General features: G+C 40.6%; 1 protein-coding gene across 1 annotated transcript in view; it reads left to right on the forward strand.

The window, feature by feature from the left end:
• The window catches only part of LOC137977384 (uncharacterized), a 40803-nt gene that overhangs the window by 1123 nt on the left and 17180 nt on the right, over nucleotides 1–22500 (forward strand). Inside the window, exons 2-4 of the mRNA XM_068824604.1 lie at nucleotides 2071–2169; nucleotides 11854–11949; nucleotides 18151–18246. Of these exons, the coding sequence (XP_068680705.1) occupies nucleotides 2071–2169; nucleotides 11854–11949; nucleotides 18151–18246 (291 nt within the window). The remainder of the gene's footprint in view (nucleotides 1–2070; nucleotides 2170–11853; nucleotides 11950–18150; nucleotides 18247–22500) is intronic.

Genomic DNA, 22500 nt, shown 5'->3' on the forward strand with positions numbered 1-22500 from the left:
CAGAGTTTGTATGGGAGTTAAAACGGGGTTTCAAACAAGGCGGCCGTAAGTAGAGCTGTCCGCTTACGAGAGTGTCCGTAAAGAGAGCTTCGACTGTAGTAATAAATTGGATTAACCAGGAAGTTAAAGAAATATTGTTGCCTTCCCAAATAAACTTCATTTTACACTACAATGACAAAATCATTTGTCAGAGAAATAAAAATCCTGTCTCCTCGCGTATCACATTTCAACGCACGTATGCAAATTTGTTAACTCAAAACAAATTTAGCGGCTAGTGTCGATGTGCAAATGTAATCAGGTTGTTCGAAAGGAGATCTTTATTTTTTTTCTTTTTTAGTTTTTTATTTACATTTTACACTACTTCTGACAAAATTGACTACTACCACTACCACTACTACCTGTCTATTGATCACTAAAAATACTATGCAAGTTAGCAATATATATTAACGATAACATACAAATTAAACAAACCAAGACAAAATATTAAATCTTATAACGATGTAGGTCTAAGAGAAGCAAAAACTTAAATAATTAGGTAGGTAGGTAGGTAGGTAGGTAGGTAGGTAGATAATACTTTATTTAAAATATTTAAATCAAAAAAGAAACACGCTAGTCCCAACAACTCTCGGCTGGTTTCCATGGAGGGCGTGCGTGTTGACACATAAAACGGTATATTAAAATACTAAACTAATACTAAAATTTACCCCTGCTACTGATACTACTACTATAACAGAAAAAAACTGGTATAAAAATATACATCTTAGCAAGACCCAACTATTTGCTAATGCCGGTAAGCTTGTTAAATGAATTAAGGGATTGACACGGCGAGTTTTGCTTCATTCGAGAGCTGGTTCCAAAGCATAGCACCACTAAATTTATAACTTAACAGTGTTGTCAGCCTTATTATTATTAAACTTCTTTTTGGAAATTCCTTTTTGGGTTTAGGAAGTGTCAGATCCGGTTTCCCTATGGCGTAGATGGTAATTAACCTGATCGACATTCCTTCTAACAAAAGACTTCCTAAGGCCGAGGACGGTGTAGTCATATTTAATACTTTAATGACTTTGCATACCGCCGCCTATCATCAAGTGTTTCTTATGAAAGAGAGTCAATTAAGTCTTTGCAGCTTATCATTCAATAATTTGCCGCAGGTGTCCCACAAAGGAGAACAGTATTCAAAATGTGGGTGAACTAAGCCCTTATACACTGTTTCCATAGTAGCTACGGGGAAAAAATTCGTGTCAATGTTCTGTAAAAAAGCGCACTGTTTTTGCGTATCTGTCACATTTTAAAGGACAAGTTGGATAATCGATCATGTTCAATTTATGTAATAAACCATCGGTGGGCAGAATGCGATGGATGATAATGTATTGGAACATCGCTAGTTCAGTCTCCTTCGTGACATAAAAGGGTAAAAGGTTAACTTTCGTGAAGTCGTCTGTTTCTAGGCCGTATTATGACTCTTTTTCATTGCTGCTTTGATAGGAGGTAATTCTCCAGTGACAAGTATTTCCAAGAGCGAATTAGATTAGAAAAACAAACGAGCGCGAATTTTCATTGGCTTAGCAAAGGCGGATGCAAACAAGGTCATCTCTCCGTGGAACTGGCATTTCGCTTTGACGTCATTTGATAATCCATGGGCTCCTGTGTCTGTAAAAATATCGTGAACATAGGCTTAGTGTGGAAGTTGTTTGCTGCTACTCATGGATTCCTGCTTAAATTGTCCAGATAAGTGCGAGGACCATTTCTCCCTCTCGTCTGAAGATTTTTCTGCTTGTAAAACGTATTGAATTTACAATGTGTTCTGCGGAATGTCGAGGTTTATGGACAAGCGTTTTCTTCCTTCGTCTGCCCCTCCCCCCTCTCTTCATTTTTTGCTCGGTCAAAAGTTCTCTTCGGTGAAACCCAACGGAAACGCTTCAGCACAAAGGCTAATTTCTTGCTTGCACGAGTTAACCCTCGAATACTGTCTCTATATAATTTATATTTATCAAGTTATTTGCGATAAAAAGTTCGTTCTTTTTCCGTTTGTTATCCATGTTTCCATAAATTGTCTACTTTTCCTTTTAGAGAGAAGTCAGAATGAAACAAGTGTTAGTGGCGGGCCGGCAACGAACAAAGTCACTTCTACCACTGTTCCGAGGTCTGACGGCGATGCCGAAAAAACGGGTAAGGATAACTCTGGCAGAGAGGACGGCGTACTCGAGTCTGTTGGTTTAAAGCACATATATTAGCTATTAGAATCCTTCCTTCAGGTTATATCACCGCTGCTTCACCGACTGAGCTACAAGGTCAGACGGGAGCAGGTCGTGGGAATTTAAGATGTCAATGTCACGGCAATGAACATGTACAAGTACAAGGAAGGATTACATTTTTGCAAACGTTGGCCGTGTAGCACTTATATTTCAACAGACTTAACTATTAGAGGGTAACGTGAAGTGCTAGTTTTCTACCCACATGAACCACGTAAGCGTTAGCCTTACACAAACGTAAGCCTTCCTTGTCCTTGTACATATTCATGACATTGACATCTTAAATTCCCACTACCTGCTTTCGTCTGAACTTGTAGCTCAGTGGGTAGAGCAGCGGTGATCTAACCCGAAGGTCGTGGGTTCAATTCCCACCCTGGTCAGAGTTTGCAAAAACGTAACCCTTCCTTGCAGTGATATGATTGATGAATGCTAATGTTGTTTACAATCTTTTGTCAAATGAAATATCATGTCCTTTTGAACGATATGTTAATGAAAAGTCGCACCTCCTTTAGTATAGGCCGTACGAGTCATAGGTAAACACACAGACCTTAAACGGTGGTTTAACGAGGTTCGACAAGGATTTTTGAACAATCAGTTTTAAAGCTTGTACATATGAATCGTAGGCGAAGTGACATATTGGACGTAGGCGAACCGACTCTCAGACGTAGACGAAAAGACGATAGGCGAAACGGCCGGTTACCTGATAACCAAGTGAACCAGGAGCCATAATGAGGGATAGAGACCGTAAGCGCGGGGTCCACGCAACCCCATGTGTTGTGCCAAAAAATCTATGGCTCCTGAGTGAACTCATTCATGTTGACGTTCAGATTGATGATGCACAAAGCAATTATATCCCTGTTAATGTCTTAAATGGTAGTAGCCAAAACGCGGAGACGGGGTCAGGGTGTCTTTTCTTTCCAAATTTGTTTTGTTATTCGCCTGTACTGTTATTTTCGAATGTTTGGTATCTTTCCTTCATTTCTGGTGGAAATTAGTCAAAAAACAAGACGCTCTTTAAAAGTGTACACTGGGCTGCCTGTGGTACGTGTTACACAAAAACAGAAGGCATTGAATTGGGTGGTATTGAACTGCAGGGTTCCAGTTAATTTTTTCAAGTGGGCGGTCATTAAAACCATGTCGCGCCAGCAGAGGCCCTTTGGCTCACACGTTTACACCTTTAATTATTTTGTAATATCCTGTCCCATTTTGAGGTCTTTTAGTTTTTTAAGCTTTGGTAATAAATTCAGTTTAAAGATAACATACACGGTCTTGAGTAAAGGTGCACGTGATCACCTTGTGTCAACTGAATGAATTACGGGAAAGAATGTTAATCGTTCGTTGTTTTCAGAGTATAACAACGTACTTTTTAGCCAAGAGACTTCCGTCTTTGGTTTTTTAATTTTGTTGTAATATTTAACTGAATATTTACATTTCATCTGTCGGGTCAGGAAGCGTTGTTTGTCGGGTTCCTGAGAAACGTATTGTTGGTTTTCACTCACGTGATCAACAGCCATGATTTTCAACGAAAACAAAAGAAAACGTTTGCATAATAATAGAGTTCAATTCCCAGAGGATTGGGTCGGTACACAAATATGGCCGCCGTTTCTTTGCTTAAGGGCACAAACATGGCGGCTGTGACTTCAGGGTGAACTATTTACACAATCGCGAGGTTGAGCGGCCATGTAATTGAAAAGCTGAACATCTATGAGATACAAAAACAGACTTGCGAGTTATCGCAAATCACAATGCTGACAAGCACAAAAGCAGACGAAATGGTTCATAAATATGAATTTTGTTACTATCTGAATGTTTTTGTGTTAGAGTAAAGGGAAATATTGTCACGCAAATGAGGTGATTTCATGACACTTAAAATTCGCAAAAAGTGTGAGTTTTATGTAAACAATCGTCGCACAAGTAAGTGGTAGCAATAAATTGGATTAACCAGGAAGTTAAAGAAATATTGTTGCCTTCCCAAATAAACTTCATTTTACACTACAATGACAAAATCATTTGTCAGAGAAATAAAAATCCTGTCTCCTCGCGTATCACATTTCAACGCACGTATGCAAATTTGTTAACTCAAAACAAATTTAGCGGGTAGTGTCGATGTACAAATGCAATCAGGTTGTTCGAGAGGAGATCTTTATTTTTTTTCTTTCTTAGTTTTTTATTTACATTTTACACTACTTCTGACAAAATTGACTACTACCACTACCACTACTACCTGTCTATTGATCACTAAAAATACTATGCAAGTTAGCAATATATATTAACGATAACATACAAATTAAACAAACCAAGACAAAATATTAAATCTTAACGAACATTCCAACTCTAACGATGTAGGTCTAAGAAAAGCAAAAACTTAACCAGTTAGGTAAGTAGGTAGGTAGGTAATACTTTATTTAAAATATTTAAATCAAAAAAGAAACACGCTAGTCCCAACAACTCTCGGCTGGTTTCCATGGAGGGCGTGTTGACACATAAAACGGTATATTAAAATACTAAACTAATACTAAAATTTACCTTTGCTACTGATACTACTACTATAACAGAAAAAAACTGGTATAAAAATATACATCTTAGCAAGACCCAACTATTTGCTAATACCGGTAAGCTTCTTAAATGAATTAAGGGATTGACACGGCGAGTTTTGCTTCATTCGAGAGCTGGTTCCAAAGCATAGCACCACTAAATTTAAAACTTAACAGTGTTGTCAGCCTTATTATTATTAAACTTCTTTTTAGAAATTCCTTTTTTTGTTCAGGGCTAATCATCGACTACAGAGCTAATTGCGTGATCTGTTTATTGGCGCCTAGTTTGATGTGCAGAGAGACGACAACTACTAGGATTTGGAGTAAATATGCCACCAGCGTGACGGTTTATTAAATGATAAGCATTGAATATACAGAAACTGTAACTTGTTAGATCTCAAACATCAAAGGTGGGGGAAAAACTCGCCATAAGCCACAAACCTGTGGCCACCCCACCGGCCAACAAACAGATCACGCGAAAAGCGATTACTAGCAAATAAATGAAAAAATATGTCGCAGCCCATGCTTGAACGACATGTACAAATATAACTATCGTAGAGAAAAGCAGCGGCCTGCAGCCCATGTCTGAACAGACCTAAGCTTTGTAAAATCATAACTTCAAACTTAGATCTAAGCGTGGATAGTTTCGCAACCACGTGAACAAGACAGTTAGTCCGCAGCCCATGTCTGAACAAACCTTTGCCTTGCAACGTGTGGCTTAATACTGGGTACAGTTAACACTAAGCATTACGCAAATGATTGATAGCCCTAATCTAGCAAGAATAGCAGCCCATGACTGAACTATGCTAGAGTATTAGAAAGGATAAATTTGCGTGCCCATGAAATAGCAGCCCTTGTCTGAACTAAATCCGGGACGTCAAAATTAGCAGCTTTAATCGTTTTGGGCATTAGCAGACAAAGCACCCGAACGCAGGTACATTTTAAACGCATCAGATTGCCAGCGACCAAGTTTGCGAATTTGGGAATCAGAGAAACCTTGCTCGGAAGCGTGAGTTGCGGCTCCACTGCGGAAACTATGGCCTTTGTAACGGCTCGTGTCTAAATTTAAACCACAAAAAACAAGGCAACGTTTTAATTCAGTATTGAACGAGCTGATGGTGACCGGGCGCAGATCACTTTCACAAAATAGAGGACCGGAAGCAGCGCCTCTCATGCCACAGTAATCAAGTAGTGTTTGTACTGGGCAAACTGACACAGAATTTTCTCTTGCGATTAGGATGTCAAAGGCTTTATTCGCTGTGTTGTGTTTGAATTTTCGTATTGTCAACTTGGCCATACTTATGCTCCCGTTGGATGATACAAAACAAAGATCGTCATATTGCAGAACATCCCCGCCCGAATCCACATTTTTGGCCGCTGGCTCCCCGATGCGAAAGAAACCATAAAAAGCCGTCGTAAACATGGCAGCATATCGCTTCTGTTGTGCCGCCGAGGAATTAGTCGAACACAACGAACTTACTAATAGGTGAAGCAATGGACGCGATATTGGCAGTCGGGTATCGGAAACTCTATTTCGGCTAGTTGCCGTCAACAGCTTTTGTATTAAAAAGTATTTCGTAGGGTCACCAATTCCCCTAAGACGATGAACATAGCCGATGGCCGAGACATATGAGTGAATAGTAGCAACGGCAAATTTTTTGCAACTAAGGTACGAAATGAATAAGGCTAAGGCGTCAATTGACACAGGGAGTAATTGGGTTTCGCATGCACTGTAGAACCTAGCATGAAACTGCCGATAACACGTCCACGCACGCTGATACGCTTTTTGAGATCCGGGTGTTAGACTAGAATTGAGAAGTTCGTTCAACTGAGCGACGAATTCCTGGGCTGAAGGGTCTCGGGAACTGGCGTTGGGAATTCGTCCATTCCAGGGGATATTGCCTTGAACCGCTCTATCTGAAAACGGGAGATTAAGTCGGCTCGCTCGTTAAGCTTCCCTGGAAGATGACGAGCGGTAAAGAGAATATTGAATTGAAGAGTCGTTAACACCATATCCCTGATGAGAATCATAACTATCTTATGTTTAGACGTCTGCTTATTGATTATGTCCACTAAAGCAGCGTTATCGGTCACAAACGTCACACATTTATCCGCCAATTGATCCCCCCATATATGTAATGCAATTACGAGAGGAAACAATTCTAATGCCGTGATGTTCAGTGATTGCCAAGACTCGGGCCAACTACCATAAAACCAATGTGTTTTAAATAAAGCCCCGTATCCTTTAGAACCGGCTGCATCTGAAGTAATTTCATATCGTGAAGCGGACATTCTTTCATCCAGAAAAAATGTGCGACCATTGTATTGCTCCAAGAACGATAGCCAAACGATTAAATCACTTTTGGCGTCTTTGTTTAAACGGATTTTAAAATGGGGCCTTCGAATTCCTCTCGTAAGATCGATTAGCCTCCGTAAGGAGGCTCTACCCGGCAAAACCACTGAACATGTAAAGTTTAAGAGGCCAATTAATGACTGAAGTTCGCGTAGCGTGACTTTACGCCGCTTATAAAAATCCAGCAGCATCGTGCGACATTTCCGGAGTTTTTCCTCCGGCAATCGAGCTTCCATGCGAATAGAATCCAGAGTAATCCCAACAAAAGGCAATTCGGTCCCGGGTCCTACGGTTTTCTCGGGCGCAATGGGAACGCCTAAGTAGTTACAAAGTGAAATGAGCCGTGACAGTAGATTTTCGCAAGACTGCTTACTTCTGGCTACGAACAAAAAGTCATCCAAAACGTGTATTATCTCGTCGGCCTGAAAGATTTGCTTGGCGGCCCACTCGAGTGCCGTACTAAATCGCTCAAAAATGGCGCACGATGACCTACAGCCCATTGGAAGGCAGCGATCGAAGTAATAATTTCCCCGCCACTTCATCCCCAGTAAAGGATAGTCCTCCGGGTGAACCGGAATAATTCTAAAGGCAGATTTGATATCAGTTTTAGCGAGATAACAGCCAACTCCTAAACGTTTTACAAACACTATTGCATCTTGAATGGACGCATAGCGTACCGAAGAAAAGTCTACAGGGATTCCTGAATTTACCGAATTCTCATGCGGATATGACAAATGTTGTATAAGTCGGAGCTCATTGGGTGCTTTCTTCGGGACGATTCCTAACGGTGACACGACAAAATTATCGAACGGCGGGGCGCTAAATGGGCCTGCAACCCTACCAGCTTCGATTTCCTTGTGTAATTTATCCGTTACGATGTTTGGTTGGGCGTGGGCACTAAGCAAATTTGGAGATTCGAAGCTTGATCTTAAATTAGAGTAATGAATATGAGACCCATATGAGAAGCCTTGTATCAAAAAGTTTTTTAAAAAGGGGTCGTAATCACGCAGAACTGAAGTGAGACGGTCAATGCTTACGGGGGTGACTGGATTGCTCTCTAGTAGACGCGCTAGGCGCTGTTGTTCCACTAGGCTTAATGCTCGAGGTTGGGGGCTCCCCTCCCTCTGAACAATTTTTGGCTGCGTGCTTACCTCCACATCGGGAGCAGATGTGGGTAAAGGAACACCCTGAACAGAACCTCCCGTTATTAAAGTTAAAGCATGTTCCTTTAACAAGAGGGATTTGTCGCGATTTTCCGACTCGCCCGGCGGGAAGGTTACCTCTCTGGGGACGAAAAGGCAAGGTAAGTGAAGTGGCCTCGAGCCATAACTCCCACTGGACTTCCTCCCAAGGGTACCTACCGGGGGCGGACTGACGCAAATATCTAAATTGCTTATCATAGTAAGCCCAGTTCCCGTTTTTGTTTGCAATGGCACGAACGGTCTTGCAATATTTTAGCAAAGCGGCCGTGTCACCCGCGAACTTCTGGCAATAAATGGCCATAAACGTGTGGAACGCCGTGACCCACTGCTGAATACTATTCAATTTACGTGGGGCGCTAGCTGGCTCTAATGTAATCTGCGGCTTATTGCCATTGCCGGTAGCCGAAAGCCCAACAGTAAAACGCTCTTGTTGAACCGCGGTTTGGAGCAGTGCTCCAAGGTGTACAAATTCGTTAGCCCAAATTTTTGATTTTATTTTGTCACTAACTGCACTTCCAAGTGGGATGGCGACGCTTGAGAAAAGGGGTGTGGTGGGCATACTGTGCACGTTAGGTGATACAAGATTACCTCCAGAAGTCCCGGCAATAGCTTGCGTCGCTTGCACAACGGAATTCTGGACTATCGAGGCGGTGGTAGGCACGAGATCGGACGCTACGGTCGACGTTAATGCTGCGTTAGTTGCCGTTGTTACTGACGGTGGTGGTCGTAGCGCGTCCTGGACGGCCTTTTGGACAGCCAGAGAAAGGGCACTGGACAGCGCGGCAACATTTACTTGCATCGTGCCGTCTTGTTGATTAGAGGTACTATTGGACAAGCTGCTCGACGTGCTAGCGGTACTGGTTGCCATGCTGTTTACGGTAGAGGCAGAAGGGTCAGAACGTCTCGGACGCTTACTTCGTGGAGGCATACTCTTAAAGAAGAGAGAGTGTTAATTGATCGAAACGTCCTAATGTTCTCGTGTAACGCTTAATCGGTAGTTGTATCGCAATAACTGCCACAGGTCAAATAAATGAGGTATTAAAAGTAAGAATTGTCATTAGATCGTGCGCTCGTATCCTCAAATACATACAAATAGCTTGAGACTCCGAGTGCTATGGCACGCAACACAGGCGGCCCACTCATTTGGAGACAAAGCATAAAATCGACCGTGACCGGTCAAACAAGGATCAAGGACAAACAGTACGTTGTGAGTACAATGGCGAATTACACTACCAAGTACCAACGCAAAACAATATTTAACTTGGCGGTATGTCCAATAAAGAGGAAATAATGAGCTACAGTACAGATCTAAGACTCTAACGATGTACATCATTAAACACTTTGAGTGATTGGATCAAAGCCCCCCTCAAACTTCGATAAAGTTTAAACTGTCCACGTTGGTTCAGATGAACTCCATCGTGCAATAAGAATGATGGTGTTGTCCTGCAAAATACCCTGTGTCTCCAGTAAAATGCAAATGAAAGGGGCTGTAGGACAACGCGTAAATAATCCGTCAACTTGCGAATGCGTACGTTTAAGTGTGCGTTCTCTCTTAGTATAGTTTGGCACACACAAACCACGGTTACGCCAAATTGTTCATGTAATAGCTTTGTTAGGTCTTCTAACTGTGAACCGATGGTTGGAGCAGAACGGATTGAACAATCAGTGATATCGTTCGTACCCAACTGGAGAATAACAATGTCAGGCGAAAATTGTCGGACTATCTCCAAATCGTAGCGTATGACTTTGGCCACAGTTCGTCCCCCTACTCCATGCCAGCGCAGGGTCATAGGGGTGGTGATGTCAAAATCCTCCCGTAAAGCGTTTGTAGGCAGACGTAGAAACTCGTGCAAACGCCTGATGAAGGAGTGCCCCAAAATCAAAACCCGAGGTTCAGCCATAACTACACATCCAGAGAGAAGACTACACGTAAGCGCAACGCATGCTACAGGGAAATAATAAAGTACTGTACTTGCCTTAACACGGTGCGGGAGAAAAAATTGAGTCCAAGACTGACGTTGTTCATGCGATGAACACAAAGCATGAATCACAAAGCATTGATTGCATGATTTGAGCCTGCGAGGAATTCTAGCTATTTTCCTATCTCCATCCCAGATGCAGATAAGACGAACAACCAGGAAATTAGCCTTTCACAAAAATGTCATTAAGCCATTACCTTAATGGGTGTTTTTGGTTTAGGAAGTGTCAGATCCGGTTTCCCTATGGCGTAGATGGTAATTAACCTGATCGACATTCCTTCTAACAAAAGACTTCCTAAGGCCGAGGACGGTGTAGTCATATTTAATACTTTAATGACTTTGCATACCGCCGCCTATCATCAAGTGTTTCTCATGAAAGAGAGTCAATTAAGTCTTTGCAGCTTATCTTTCAATAATTTGCTGCAGGTGTCCCACAAAGGAGAACAGTATTCAAAATGTGGGTGAACTAAGCCCTTATACACTGTTTCCATAGTAGCTACGGGGAAAAAATTCGTGTCAATGTTCTGTAAAAAAGCGCACTGTTTTTGCGTATCTGTTACATTTTAAAGGACAAGTTGGATAATCGATCATGTTCAATTTATGTAATAAACCATCGGTGGGCAGAATGCGATGGATGATGATGTATTGGAACATCGCTAGTTCAGTCTCCTTCGTGACATAAAAGGGTAGAAGGTTAACTTTCGTGAAGTCGTCTTTTTCTAGGCCGTATCATGACTCTTTTTCCCTGCTGCTTTGATAGGAGGTAATTCTCTAGTTACAAGTATTTCCAAGAGCGAATTAGATTAGAAAAACAAACGAGCGCGAATTTTCATTGGCTTAGCGAAGGCGGATGCAAACAAGGTCATCTCTCCGTGGAACTGGCATTTCGCTTTGACGTCATTTGATAATCCATGGGCTCCTGTGTCTGTAAAAATACCGTGAACATAGGCTTAGTATGGAAGTTGTTTGCTCCTAGTCATGGATAAAAAGGAAAGGAAAAGGAAAGGAACTTTATCTAAGTGTCTAGTCGTTCTAGGGCTGGAGCGCTAATTGGGGACACTGTAAACTGAAATGAACAATTAAAGTAAATCAAGTCAAATGTCGGTTTTTGAGGAGAGGAAAAACCGGAGTACCCGGAGAAAACCTCTCGGATTCCTGCTTAAATTGTCCAGATAAGTGCGAGGATCAATTCTCCCTCTCGTCTGAAGATTTTTCTGCTTGTAAAACGTATTGAATTTACAATGCGTTCTGCGGAATGTCGAGGTTTATGGACAAGCGTTTTCTTCCTTCCTCTCCCCCTCTCCCCTCTCTTCATTTTTTGCTCGGTCAAAAGTTCTCTTCGGTGAAACCCAACGGAAACGCTTCAGCACAAAGGCTAATTTCTTGCTTGCACGAGTTAAGGCTCGAATACTGTTTCTATATAATTTATATTTATCAAGTTATTGGCGATAAAAAGTTCGTTCTTTTTCCGTATAGCTGTTTTTATTCCCTTTGTTATCCATGTTTTCATAAATTGTTTACTTTTCCTTTTAGAGGGAAGTCAGAAGGGAAAGAGTTTTAGTGGCGGGAAAACGAACAAAGTCACTTCTACCACTGTTCCAAGGTCTGACGGCGATGCTGAAGAAACGGGTAAGGATAACTCTGGCAGAGAGGACGGCGTACTCGAGTCTGTTGGTTTAAAGCACATATATTAGCTATTAGAATCCTCCCTTCAGGTTATATCACCGCTGCTTCACCGACTGAGCTACAAGGTCAGACGGGAGCAGGTCGTGGGAATTTAGAATGTCAATGTCACGGCAATGAACAATTACAAGTACAAGAAAGGATTACGTTTTTGCAAACGTTGGTAGAGCAGCGGTGACCTAACCCGAAGGTCGTGGGTTCAATTCCCACCCTGGTCAGAGTTTGCAAAAACGTAACCCTTCCTTGCAGCGATATGATTAATGAATGCTAATGTTGTTTACAATCCTTTGTCAAATGAACTATCATGTCCTTTTGAACAATATGTTAATGAAAAGTCGCACCTCCTTTAGTATAGGCCGTACGAATTACAAGTAAACACAAAGACCGTAAACGGTGGTTTAACGAGGTTCGACAAGGATTTTTGAACAATTCAGTTTTAAAGCTTGTACATATGAATCGTAGGCGAACTGACATATTGGACGTAGGCGAACCGACTCTCAGACGTAGACGAACAGACGGTAGGCGAAACGGTCGGTTACGTGATAACCAAGTGAACTAGGAGCCATAATCAGGGATGGAGACCGTAAGCGCGGGGTCCACGCAACCCCATGTGTTGTGCCAAAAAATCTATTGCTCCTGAGTGAACTCATTCATGTTGCCGTTCAGATTGAAGATGCACAAAGCAATTATATCCCTTTTAATGTCTTAAATGGTAGTAGCCAAAACGCGGGGTCGCGGTCAGGGTGTCTTTTCTTTCCAATTTTTTTTGTTATTCGCCTGTACTGTTATTTTCGAATGTTCGGTATCTTTCCTTTATTTATGGTGGAAATTAGTCAAAAAACAAGACGCTCTATAAAGGCGTACACTGGGCTACCTGTGGTACGTGTTACACAAAAACAGAATGCATTGAATTGGGTGGTATTGAACTGCAGGGTTCCAGTTAATTTTTTCAAGTGGGGGGTCATTAAAACCATGTCGCGCCAGCAGAGGCCCTTTGGCTCACACGTTGACACCTTTAATTATTTTGTAATATCCTGTCCCATTTTGAGGTCTTTTAGTTTTTTAAGCTTTGGTAATAAATTCAGTTTAAAGATAACAAACACGCTCTTGAGTAAAGGTGCACGTGATCACCTTGAGTCAACTGAATGAACTACGGGAAAGATTGTTAATCGTTCGTTGTTTTCAGAGTATAACAACGTACTTTTTAGCGAAGAGACTTCCGTCTTTGGTTTCTTAATTTTGTTGTAATATTTAACTGAATATTTACATTTCATCTGTCGGATCAGGAAGCTTTCTTCGTCGGGTTCCTGAGAAACGTATTGTTGGTTTTCACTCACGTGATCAACAGCCATGATTTTCAACGAAAACAAAAGAAAACGTTTGCATAATAATAGAGTTCAATTCCCAGAGGATTGGGTCGGTACACAAATATGGCCGCCGTTTCTTTGTTTAAGGGCACAAACATGGCGGCTGTGTCTTCAGGGTGAACCATTTACACAATCGCGAGGTTGAGCGGCCATGTAATTGAAAAGTTGAACATCTATGAGATACAAAAACAGACTTGCGAGTTATCGCAAATCACAATGCTGAAAAGCACAAAAGCAGACGAAATGGTTCATAAATATGAATTTTGTTACTATCTGAATGTTTTTGTGTTAGAGTAAAGGGAAATATTGTCACGCAAATGATGTAATTTCATGACACTCAAAATTCGCAAAAAGCGCGAGTTACATGTAGACAATCGTCGCACAAGTAAGTGGTAACAACAAATTGCATTAACCAGGAAGATAAAGAAATATTGTTGCCTTCCCAAATAAACTTCATTTTACACTACAATGACAAAATCATTTGTCAGAGAAATAAAATTTCTGTCTCCTCGCGTATCACATTTTAACGCAGGTATGCAAATTTGTTAACTCATTTTCACCGCGTCCTGATTCCCGCGAAATTTTTCTTCTTTCAAATATCAACAAAAATATTATTTCTCGTCAAGCGTTGCATCTTTTATGTTCAAATAACCGCTAAAAATAACGATTTTTTAACGATGTGCCCGTTGATATTTTTCATAATTTAATATTCTGTCAAAATTTGCACAACAATCAAAACACACAAATAGCAACGGACGCAACAAATTTAGTCGCATTTACCTTTTCGTCGAATTCTCATGCTCAACAAAGGAATTTTTAGTTATTGTGAGAGTCTTTCTCTATTCGTTAGCAATCATCCTTTTTTGAATTTCAGGGAAATCGACCGGTCCGCGAATATTTTACGAGTTTTTTTCAATGGGATTTCATAAGGCCAAGTGGATGCTATGCATAATCGGGCAACTTCGGGCGATCAAGTTGCGCGTGTGACCCGTTATAAATATTTGTTCAGAAAATGCTTCCGAATCGTCAAGTATAACCACAGAAGACAAGAACATCATTCTCGTTCTCCCTGATGATGCCGTAGATCGGCGAAAGCTCGGAGTCAATAAAGAACCACAGTAGCACTTAAGGACGTTCGCGCCCATTGCTACTGCGCATCTTTTCGCACATGTCACGCACACGTCATGCATCGTAGACCACGCAGGTAAACACGATGCTAAAGGCGCAAAAATCTTCCACAAGAATGGAACATGAAAGTATGTGGCATCATGGGATAGCTATGGACCCAGCTCTTCTCGGTAATGTCACGCAATGGCGTGACAGTGCGAATAGACAATCGCTTTGAGAACTTCGCAGCGATTTTACTCTCTTGAATGCTCGATGACCCCCATTTTTCTTTCCGTAGATCAATTTCTTTCTTGATTTTGTTCATTTTAACAAAAAACAAAAAAAATCTGTACGTGAGAAGTTACAAATATTTGGCCTTTCATGCTCTCGTGTGACCGAAGTTTTCTTTCTTAGACTAATATGTATCGTTTTTCAAGGTCTATTTCACCTCAGAAAAAGACATCAGTTGCAAAGGTTAATTTAGTTATATTAGTTATGGTGAACTGAGTACGTTTACCTGATCTAAATTTCACTCATGTAGCTTTTTTATTGCTGACAGTTGTAAGCTAAGATCGTCTTAAAGTAACGCAACCTTCTAAACCTGCACCTCATGATCTCGAAAACGAGCACGGTGACCCCCCATTTTTTTTGCCTTTTTGGCAAAAGTACATCATTACCTTTCTGCGTGGCAAGTTTAACAAAAATCTGTACGTGGGAACGTTTTAGGCGCGAACGTCCTTAAAGGCTTCAATTGATCTATATCCCACATCACTACGACATGCTGCTAAAGGACACATTCAAACGTTTAATCATTCTAAAAGCTTATTCTACGCAAAAAGTAGGTTCTGGAGGTAATTTTGAGAGTGGAAATCACGAGGCATGGTATATTTAATTAAGTTAACACAACAGAAAGACGCCAACCTCATTTTGACACGAAAATGTTTTACTATTGCCATAAAAACTATCCAGTTTAATATGCTCGCATATTACAAAACAGGATTGATGATGATCCCTGGTGCACACAGGAGAACATTTAAATAACCTGCCGTGGCGTCGAAAGTCATTGTAACGCGCATGGCGTTTTAGTGCATCTTTAAACAAAATATACCCGTATGGAGCTCAAGAATGGAACGTCAATTGGATAAACAAGACAGGTGGTGAAAAATAAATACTTGGAATCTTAAAAGCGACGAGTAATGGACTTCGACAACAACTATCGCCCGTCGAGCCGAAATCTAAGTGAGCAATGTAAGTGTGCTGTTATGTAGAACACTGAAACCAAATTGAAAATTCTCTGGTAACTTATGGGTTCAACAAAGACATGCAGATAAGGAATCGAACACCTTAAGTGGATCTGTGATCTGTGATATCCGTTCTGCAAGTCGGCGTCAAAGTTATGAAAAATATAATATGTTTAGTTGCGGTTTTTGGAATTGCTTGTCTGGGATCATTTTCGCGTAAGTACCACTACATAACATGAATATTAGTTTTTTGGGTTTTAATAGTTGGGGAAGCCGAGGACGTTTCGATCGCTATGTGTTTGCCAGTTTTGGAGCACACACATTAGAAGGCATCATACATTAGTACACACATTAGATGGCATCAAGTTAAGAACTTTCAAAGGTATGTCAAAGAAATATCGACAAGATTAGCCACAAGAATCTTAAATTTAGGCGATAAGATAATCCACCAGTTGTGATCTTAAAAGTGTCTTGTTTTCAAATTATAATGTGCTATGGAGATGCTATGGAGAAGCAAATCTTCATCTGATGGTAAAATGCATTCTATCGGCATGAACGCAGGTTTGATTCGAGAATATCTTACCAGAAATTTTGGTATTTTAAGAGATACAAATGTGCTGCCGAAAACAAATTTAGCGGCTAGTGTCGATGTACAAATGCAATCAGGTTGTTCGAGAGGAGATCCTTATTTTTTTTATTTTTTAGTTTTTTATTTACATTTTACACTACTTCTGACAAAATTGACTACTACCACTACCACTACTACCTGTCTATTGATCACTAAAAATACTATGCAAGTTAGCAATATATATTAACGATAACATACAAATTAAACAAACCAAGACAAAATATTAAATCTTAACGAACATTCCAACTCTAACGATGTAGGTCTAAGAGAAGCAAAAACTTAACCAATTAGGTAAGTAGGTGGGAGGGTAATACTTTATTTAAAATATTCAAATAAAAAAATAAACACGTTAGCCCCAACAACTCTCGGCTGGTTTCCCTGGAGGGCGTGTTGACACATAAAACCGTACATTAAAATACTAAACTAATACTAAAATGTACATTTGCTACTGATACTACTACTATTACAGAAAAAACTGGTATAAAAATATACATCTTAGCAAGACCCAACTATTTGCTAATACCGGTAAGCTTCTTAAATGAATTAAGGGATTGACACGGCGAGTTTTGCTTCATTCGAGAGCTGGTTCCAAAGCATAGCACCACTTAATTTAAAACTTAACAGTGTTGTCAGCCTTATTATTATTAAACTTCTTTTTGGAAATTCCTTTTTTGGTTTAGGAAGTGTCAGATCCGGTTTCCCTATGACGTAGATGGTAATTAACCTGATGGACATTCCTTCTAACAAAAGACTTCCTAAGGCCGAGGACGGTGTAGTCATATTTAATACTTTAATGACTTTGCATACCGCCGCCTATCATCAAGTGTTTGTCGTGAAAGAGAGTCAATTAAATCTTTGCAGCTTATCTTTCAATAATTTGCTGCAGGTGTCCCACAAAGGAGAACAGTATTCAAAATGTGGGTGAACTAAGCCCTTATACACCGTTTCCATAGTAGCTACGGGGAAAGAAATTCGTGTCAATCTTCTGTAAAAAAGCACACTGTTTTTGCGTATCTGTTACATTTTAAAGGACAAGTTGGATAATCGATCACGTTCAATTTATGTAATAAACCATCGGTGGGCAGAATGCGATGGATGATGATGTATTGGAACATCGCTAGTTCAGTCTCCTTTGTGACATAAAAGGGTAGAAGGTTAACTTTCAAGAAGTCATCTTTTTCTAGGCCGCATTATGACTCTTTTTCCCTGCTGCTTTGATAGGAGGTAATTCTCCAGTGACAAGTATTTCCAAGAGCGAATTAGATTAGAAAAACAAACGAGCGCGAATTTTCATTGGCTTAGCGAACGCGGATGCAAACAAGGTCATCTCTCCGTGGAACTGGCATTTCGCTTTGACGTCATTTGATATCCATGGGCTCCTGTGTCTGTAAAAATACCGTGACATAGGCTTAGTATGGAAGTTGTTTGCTGGTACTCATGGATTCCTGCTTAAATTTTCCAGATAAGTGCGAGGACCATTTCTCCCTCTCGTCTGAACATTTTTCTGCTTGTAAAACGTATTGAATTTACAATATGTTCTGCGGAATGTCGAGGTTTATGGACAAGCGTTTTCTTCCTTCCTCTCCCCCTCCCTCCTCTCTTCATTTTTTGCTTGGTCAAAAGTTCTCTTCGGTGAAACCCAACGGAAACGCTTCAGCACAAAGGCTAATTTCTTGCTTGCACGAGTTAACGCTCGAATACTGTCTCTATATAATTTATATTTATCAAGTTATTTGCGATAAAAAGTTCGTTCTTTTTCCGTTTGTTATCCAAGTTTTCATAAATTGTTTACTTTTCCTTTTAGAGGGAAGTCAGAATGAAACAAGTTTTAGTGGCGGGGCAACGAACAAAGTCACTTTTACCACTGTTCCAAGGTCTGACGGCCATGCCAATGAAACGGGTAAGGATAACTCTGGCAGAGAGGACGGCGTACTCGAGTCTGTAGGTTTAAAGCACATATATCAACTATTAGAATCCTTCCTTCAGGTTATATCACCGCTGCTTCACCGACTGAGCTACAAGGTCAGACGGAGCAGATCGTGGGAATTTAAGATGTCAATGTCACGGCAATGAACAAGTACAAGTACAAGGAAGGATTACGTTTTTGCAAACGTTGGCCGTGTAGCACTTATATTTCAACAGACTTAACTATTAGAGGGTAACTTGAAGTGCTAGTTTTCTACCCACATGAACCACGTAAGCGTTAGCCTTACACAAACGTAACCCTTCCTTGTCCTTGTACATATTCATGACATTGACATTTTAAATTCCCACTACCTGCTTTCGTCTGAACTTGTATCTCAGTGGGTAGAGCAGCGGTGATCTAACCCGAAGGTCGTGGGTTCAATTTCCACCTTGGTCAGAGTTTGCAAAAACGTAACCCTTTCTTGCAGAGATATGATTGATGAATGCTAATGTTGTTTACAATCCTTTGTCAAATGAACTATCATGTCCTTTTGAACAATATGTTAATGAAAAGTCGCACCTCCTTTAGTATAGGCCGTACGAGTCATAAGTAAACACAAAGACCGTAAACGGTGGTTTAACGAGGTTCGACAAGGATTTTCGAACAATTCAGTTTTAAAGCTTGTACATATGAATCGTAGGCGAAGTGACATATTGGACGTAGGCGAACCGACTCTCAGACGTAGACGAACAGACGGTAGGCGAAACGGCCGGTTACCTAATAACCAAGTGAACCAGGAGCCATAATTAGGGATAGCGACCGTAAGCGCGGGGTCCACGCAACCCCATGTGTTGTGCCAAAAAATCTATTGCTCCTGAGTGAACTCATTCATGTTGCCGTTCAGATTGAAGATGCACAAAGCAATTATATCCCTGTTAATGTCTTAAATGGTAGTAGCCAAAACGCGGAGTCGGGGTCAGGGTGTCTTTTCTTTCCAATTTTTTTTGTTATTCGCCTGTACTGTTATTTTCGAATGTTTGGTATCTTTCCTTCATTTATGGTGGAAATTTGTCAAAAAACAAGACGCTCTATAAAAGCGTACACTGGGCTGCCTGTGGTACGTGCTACACAAAAACAAAATGCATTGAATTGGGTGGTATTAAACTGCAGGGTTCCTGTTAATTTTTTTAAGTGGGGGGTCATTAAAACCATGTCGCGCCAGCAGAGGCCCTTTGGCTCACACGTTTACACCTTTAATTATTTTGTAATATCCTGTCCCATTTTGAGGTCTTTTAGTTTTTTAAGCCTTGGTAATAAATTCAGTTTAAAGAACACAAACACGCTCTTGAGTAAAGGTGCACGTGATCACCTTGTGTCAACTGAATAAATTACGGGAAAGAATGTTAATCGTTTGTTGTTTTCAGAGTAAAACAACGTACGTTTTATCGAAGAGACTTCCGTCTTTGGTTTCTTAATTTTGTTGTAATATTTAACTGAATATTTACATTTCATCTGTCTTGTCAGGAAGCCTTCTTTGTCGGGTTCCTGAGAAACGTATTGTTGGTTTTCACTCACGTGATCAACAGCCATGATTTTCAACGAAAACAAAAGAAAACGTTTGCATAACAATAGAGTTCAATTCCCAGAGGTCGGTACACAAATATGGCTGCCGTTTCTTTGTTTAAGGGCACAAACGTGGCGGCTGTGGGTTCAGGGTGAACTATTTACACAATCGCGAGGTTGAGCGGCCATGTAATTGAAAAGCTAAACATCTATGAGATACAAAAACAGACTTGCGAGTTATCGCAAATCACAATGCTGACAAGCACAAAAGCAGACGAAATGGTTCATAAATATGAAGTTTGTTACTATCTGAATGTTTTTGTGTTAGAGAAAAGGGAAATATTGTCACGCAAATGATGTGATTTCATGACACTCAAAATTCGCAAAAAGCGTGAGTTTCATGTAAACAATCGTCGCACTAGTTAGTGGTAGTAATGAATTGGATTAACCAGGAAGTTAAAGAAATATTGTTGCCTTCCCAAATAAACTTCATTTTACACTACAATGACAAAATCATTTGTCAGAGAAATAAAAATCCTGTCTCCTCGCGTATCACATTTCAACGCACGTATGCAAATTTGTTAACTCAAAACAAATTTAGCGGCTAGTGTCGATGTACAAATGCAATCAGGTTGTTCGAGAGGAGATCTTTGATTTTTTTCTTTTTTAGTTTTTTATTTACATTTTACACTACTTACAAAATTGACTACTACCATTACCACTACTACTGCCAACATGTACGACACTAAACGGACTCACCTGTCTATTGATCATTAAAAATACTATGCAAGTTAGCACAATATAATTACGATAACATACAAATTAAACAAACCAAGACAAATTATAACATAACTTGGATAGAACGCGCGTTCTGATTGGCCAATTGATCATTTCTATTTGCCCATCGGTGCACGCTCGCTGACGACAGCTTACGTGCGATCTAACTTAAGAAGAAAATGCCGTCACGAGCGCATCAGTCCTAATTTTCCAAGACATATTTTCCTCCTCTTATATTAGCTTTTAGAATCCTTCCTTCGGGTTATATCACCGCTGCTTCACCGACTGAGCTACAAGGTCAGACGGGAGCAGGTCGTGGGAATTTAAGATGTCAATGTCACGGCAATGAACATGTACAAGTACAAGGAAGGATTACATTTTTGCAAACGTTGGCCGTGTAGCACTTATATTCAACAGACTTAACTATTAGAGGGTAACGTGAAGTGCTAGTTTTCTACCCACATGAACCACGTGAGCGTTAGCCTTACACAAACGTAACCCTTCCTTGTCCTTGTACATATTCATGACATTGACATCTTAAATTCCCACTACTTGCTTCGTCTGAACTTGTAGCTCAGTCGATAGAGCAGGGGTGATCTAACCCGAAGGTGGTGGGTTCAATTCCCACCCTGGTAAGAGTTTGCTAAAACGTAACCCTTCCTTGCAGCCATATGATTGATGAATGCTAATGTTGTTTACAATCCTTTGTCAAATGAACTATCATTTCCTTTTGAATGATATGTTAATGAAAAGTCGCACCTCCTTTAGTATAGGCCGTACGAGTCATAAGTAAACACAAAGACCGTAAACGGTGGTTTAACGAGGTTCGACAAGGATTTTTGAACAATTCAGTTTTAAAGCTTGTACATATGAATCGTAGGCGAACTGACATATTGGACGTAGGCGAACCGACTCTCAGACGTAGACGAACAGACGGTAGGCGAAACGGCCGGTTGCCTGATAACCAGGTGAACTCATTCATGTTGCCGTTCAGATTGAAGACGCACAAAGGAATACACCGTATTCAAAAATGGCGGACACGCGGAACGACCTAGGTTCTAATACATGAAAGCGAGGTTTGGTAGGCCGTGTTATTTTAGTAGCGGCTGTCAGGAGATTTATGTTATACGATATTCCGGTCTTATCAGCTCAATCCTCCTTAAACGGCGTGCTCAAGTAGCGCATTGAATGATTCAGTTATTCTTACCAAAGATGACATTCCCGGAGCCTCGTTAGCTGGGCAAAATCCTTCTTCGCTGAAGAATGAAGCGTTGCGGTTTTGGTTGCGCGATGCGATGTAGTGGGGATTCCCTTAAAGGACTTAAAACAAAACCTTTGCTTGTAAAAAGGTAAGCACACGGCTTTGATTTTAAATAATAGTTTAACAGTTGTTTTTCAAGAAGGTTTATCCGTTATCCTTTTTTAGAAATGCGCTTTGCGTAGTGGAGGAATACGTGAAAAGTATCCTGATCCTGATCTGGACGAAATTTACACCAAAAGTAAAAAAGAGGATTATGAACATTATGAGCTGCACTCCTTCGTCATCACCCCGCGTGAAATACCCAAGCGATGGCTGGGGAAAATCTCCAGATAGGATGACATCATTGTTCTCAATGTTGTGTTTGTTATCGTAACATTGGATTCGATCCCTTGACGTCCGAATAGAATTGGCTGACAAGTTGCCGAGCGACTCTGAATTTAGTACAAACCGTTTGTACTAACGTCAGACAACAACATTGACAACAACACGAATCAACAAGCAAAGGAGAACGTTACGTGACTGCGTGACGATCATCGTGGAACTGTGATTCTGTTTTTTACTGGGTTGCCAAACCCAATCGGAATTTGCGTTTCATTTCTTGGTTTTTACTGGGTTGCCAAACCCAGTTGGACTCTGCGTTTCATTTC

The sequence above is a fragment of the Montipora foliosa genome, chromosome 11, assembly GCF_036669935.1.
Source record: "Montipora foliosa isolate CH-2021 chromosome 11, ASM3666993v2, whole genome shotgun sequence".
Lineage (NCBI taxonomy): Eukaryota > Metazoa > Cnidaria > Anthozoa > Scleractinia > Acroporidae > Montipora > Montipora foliosa.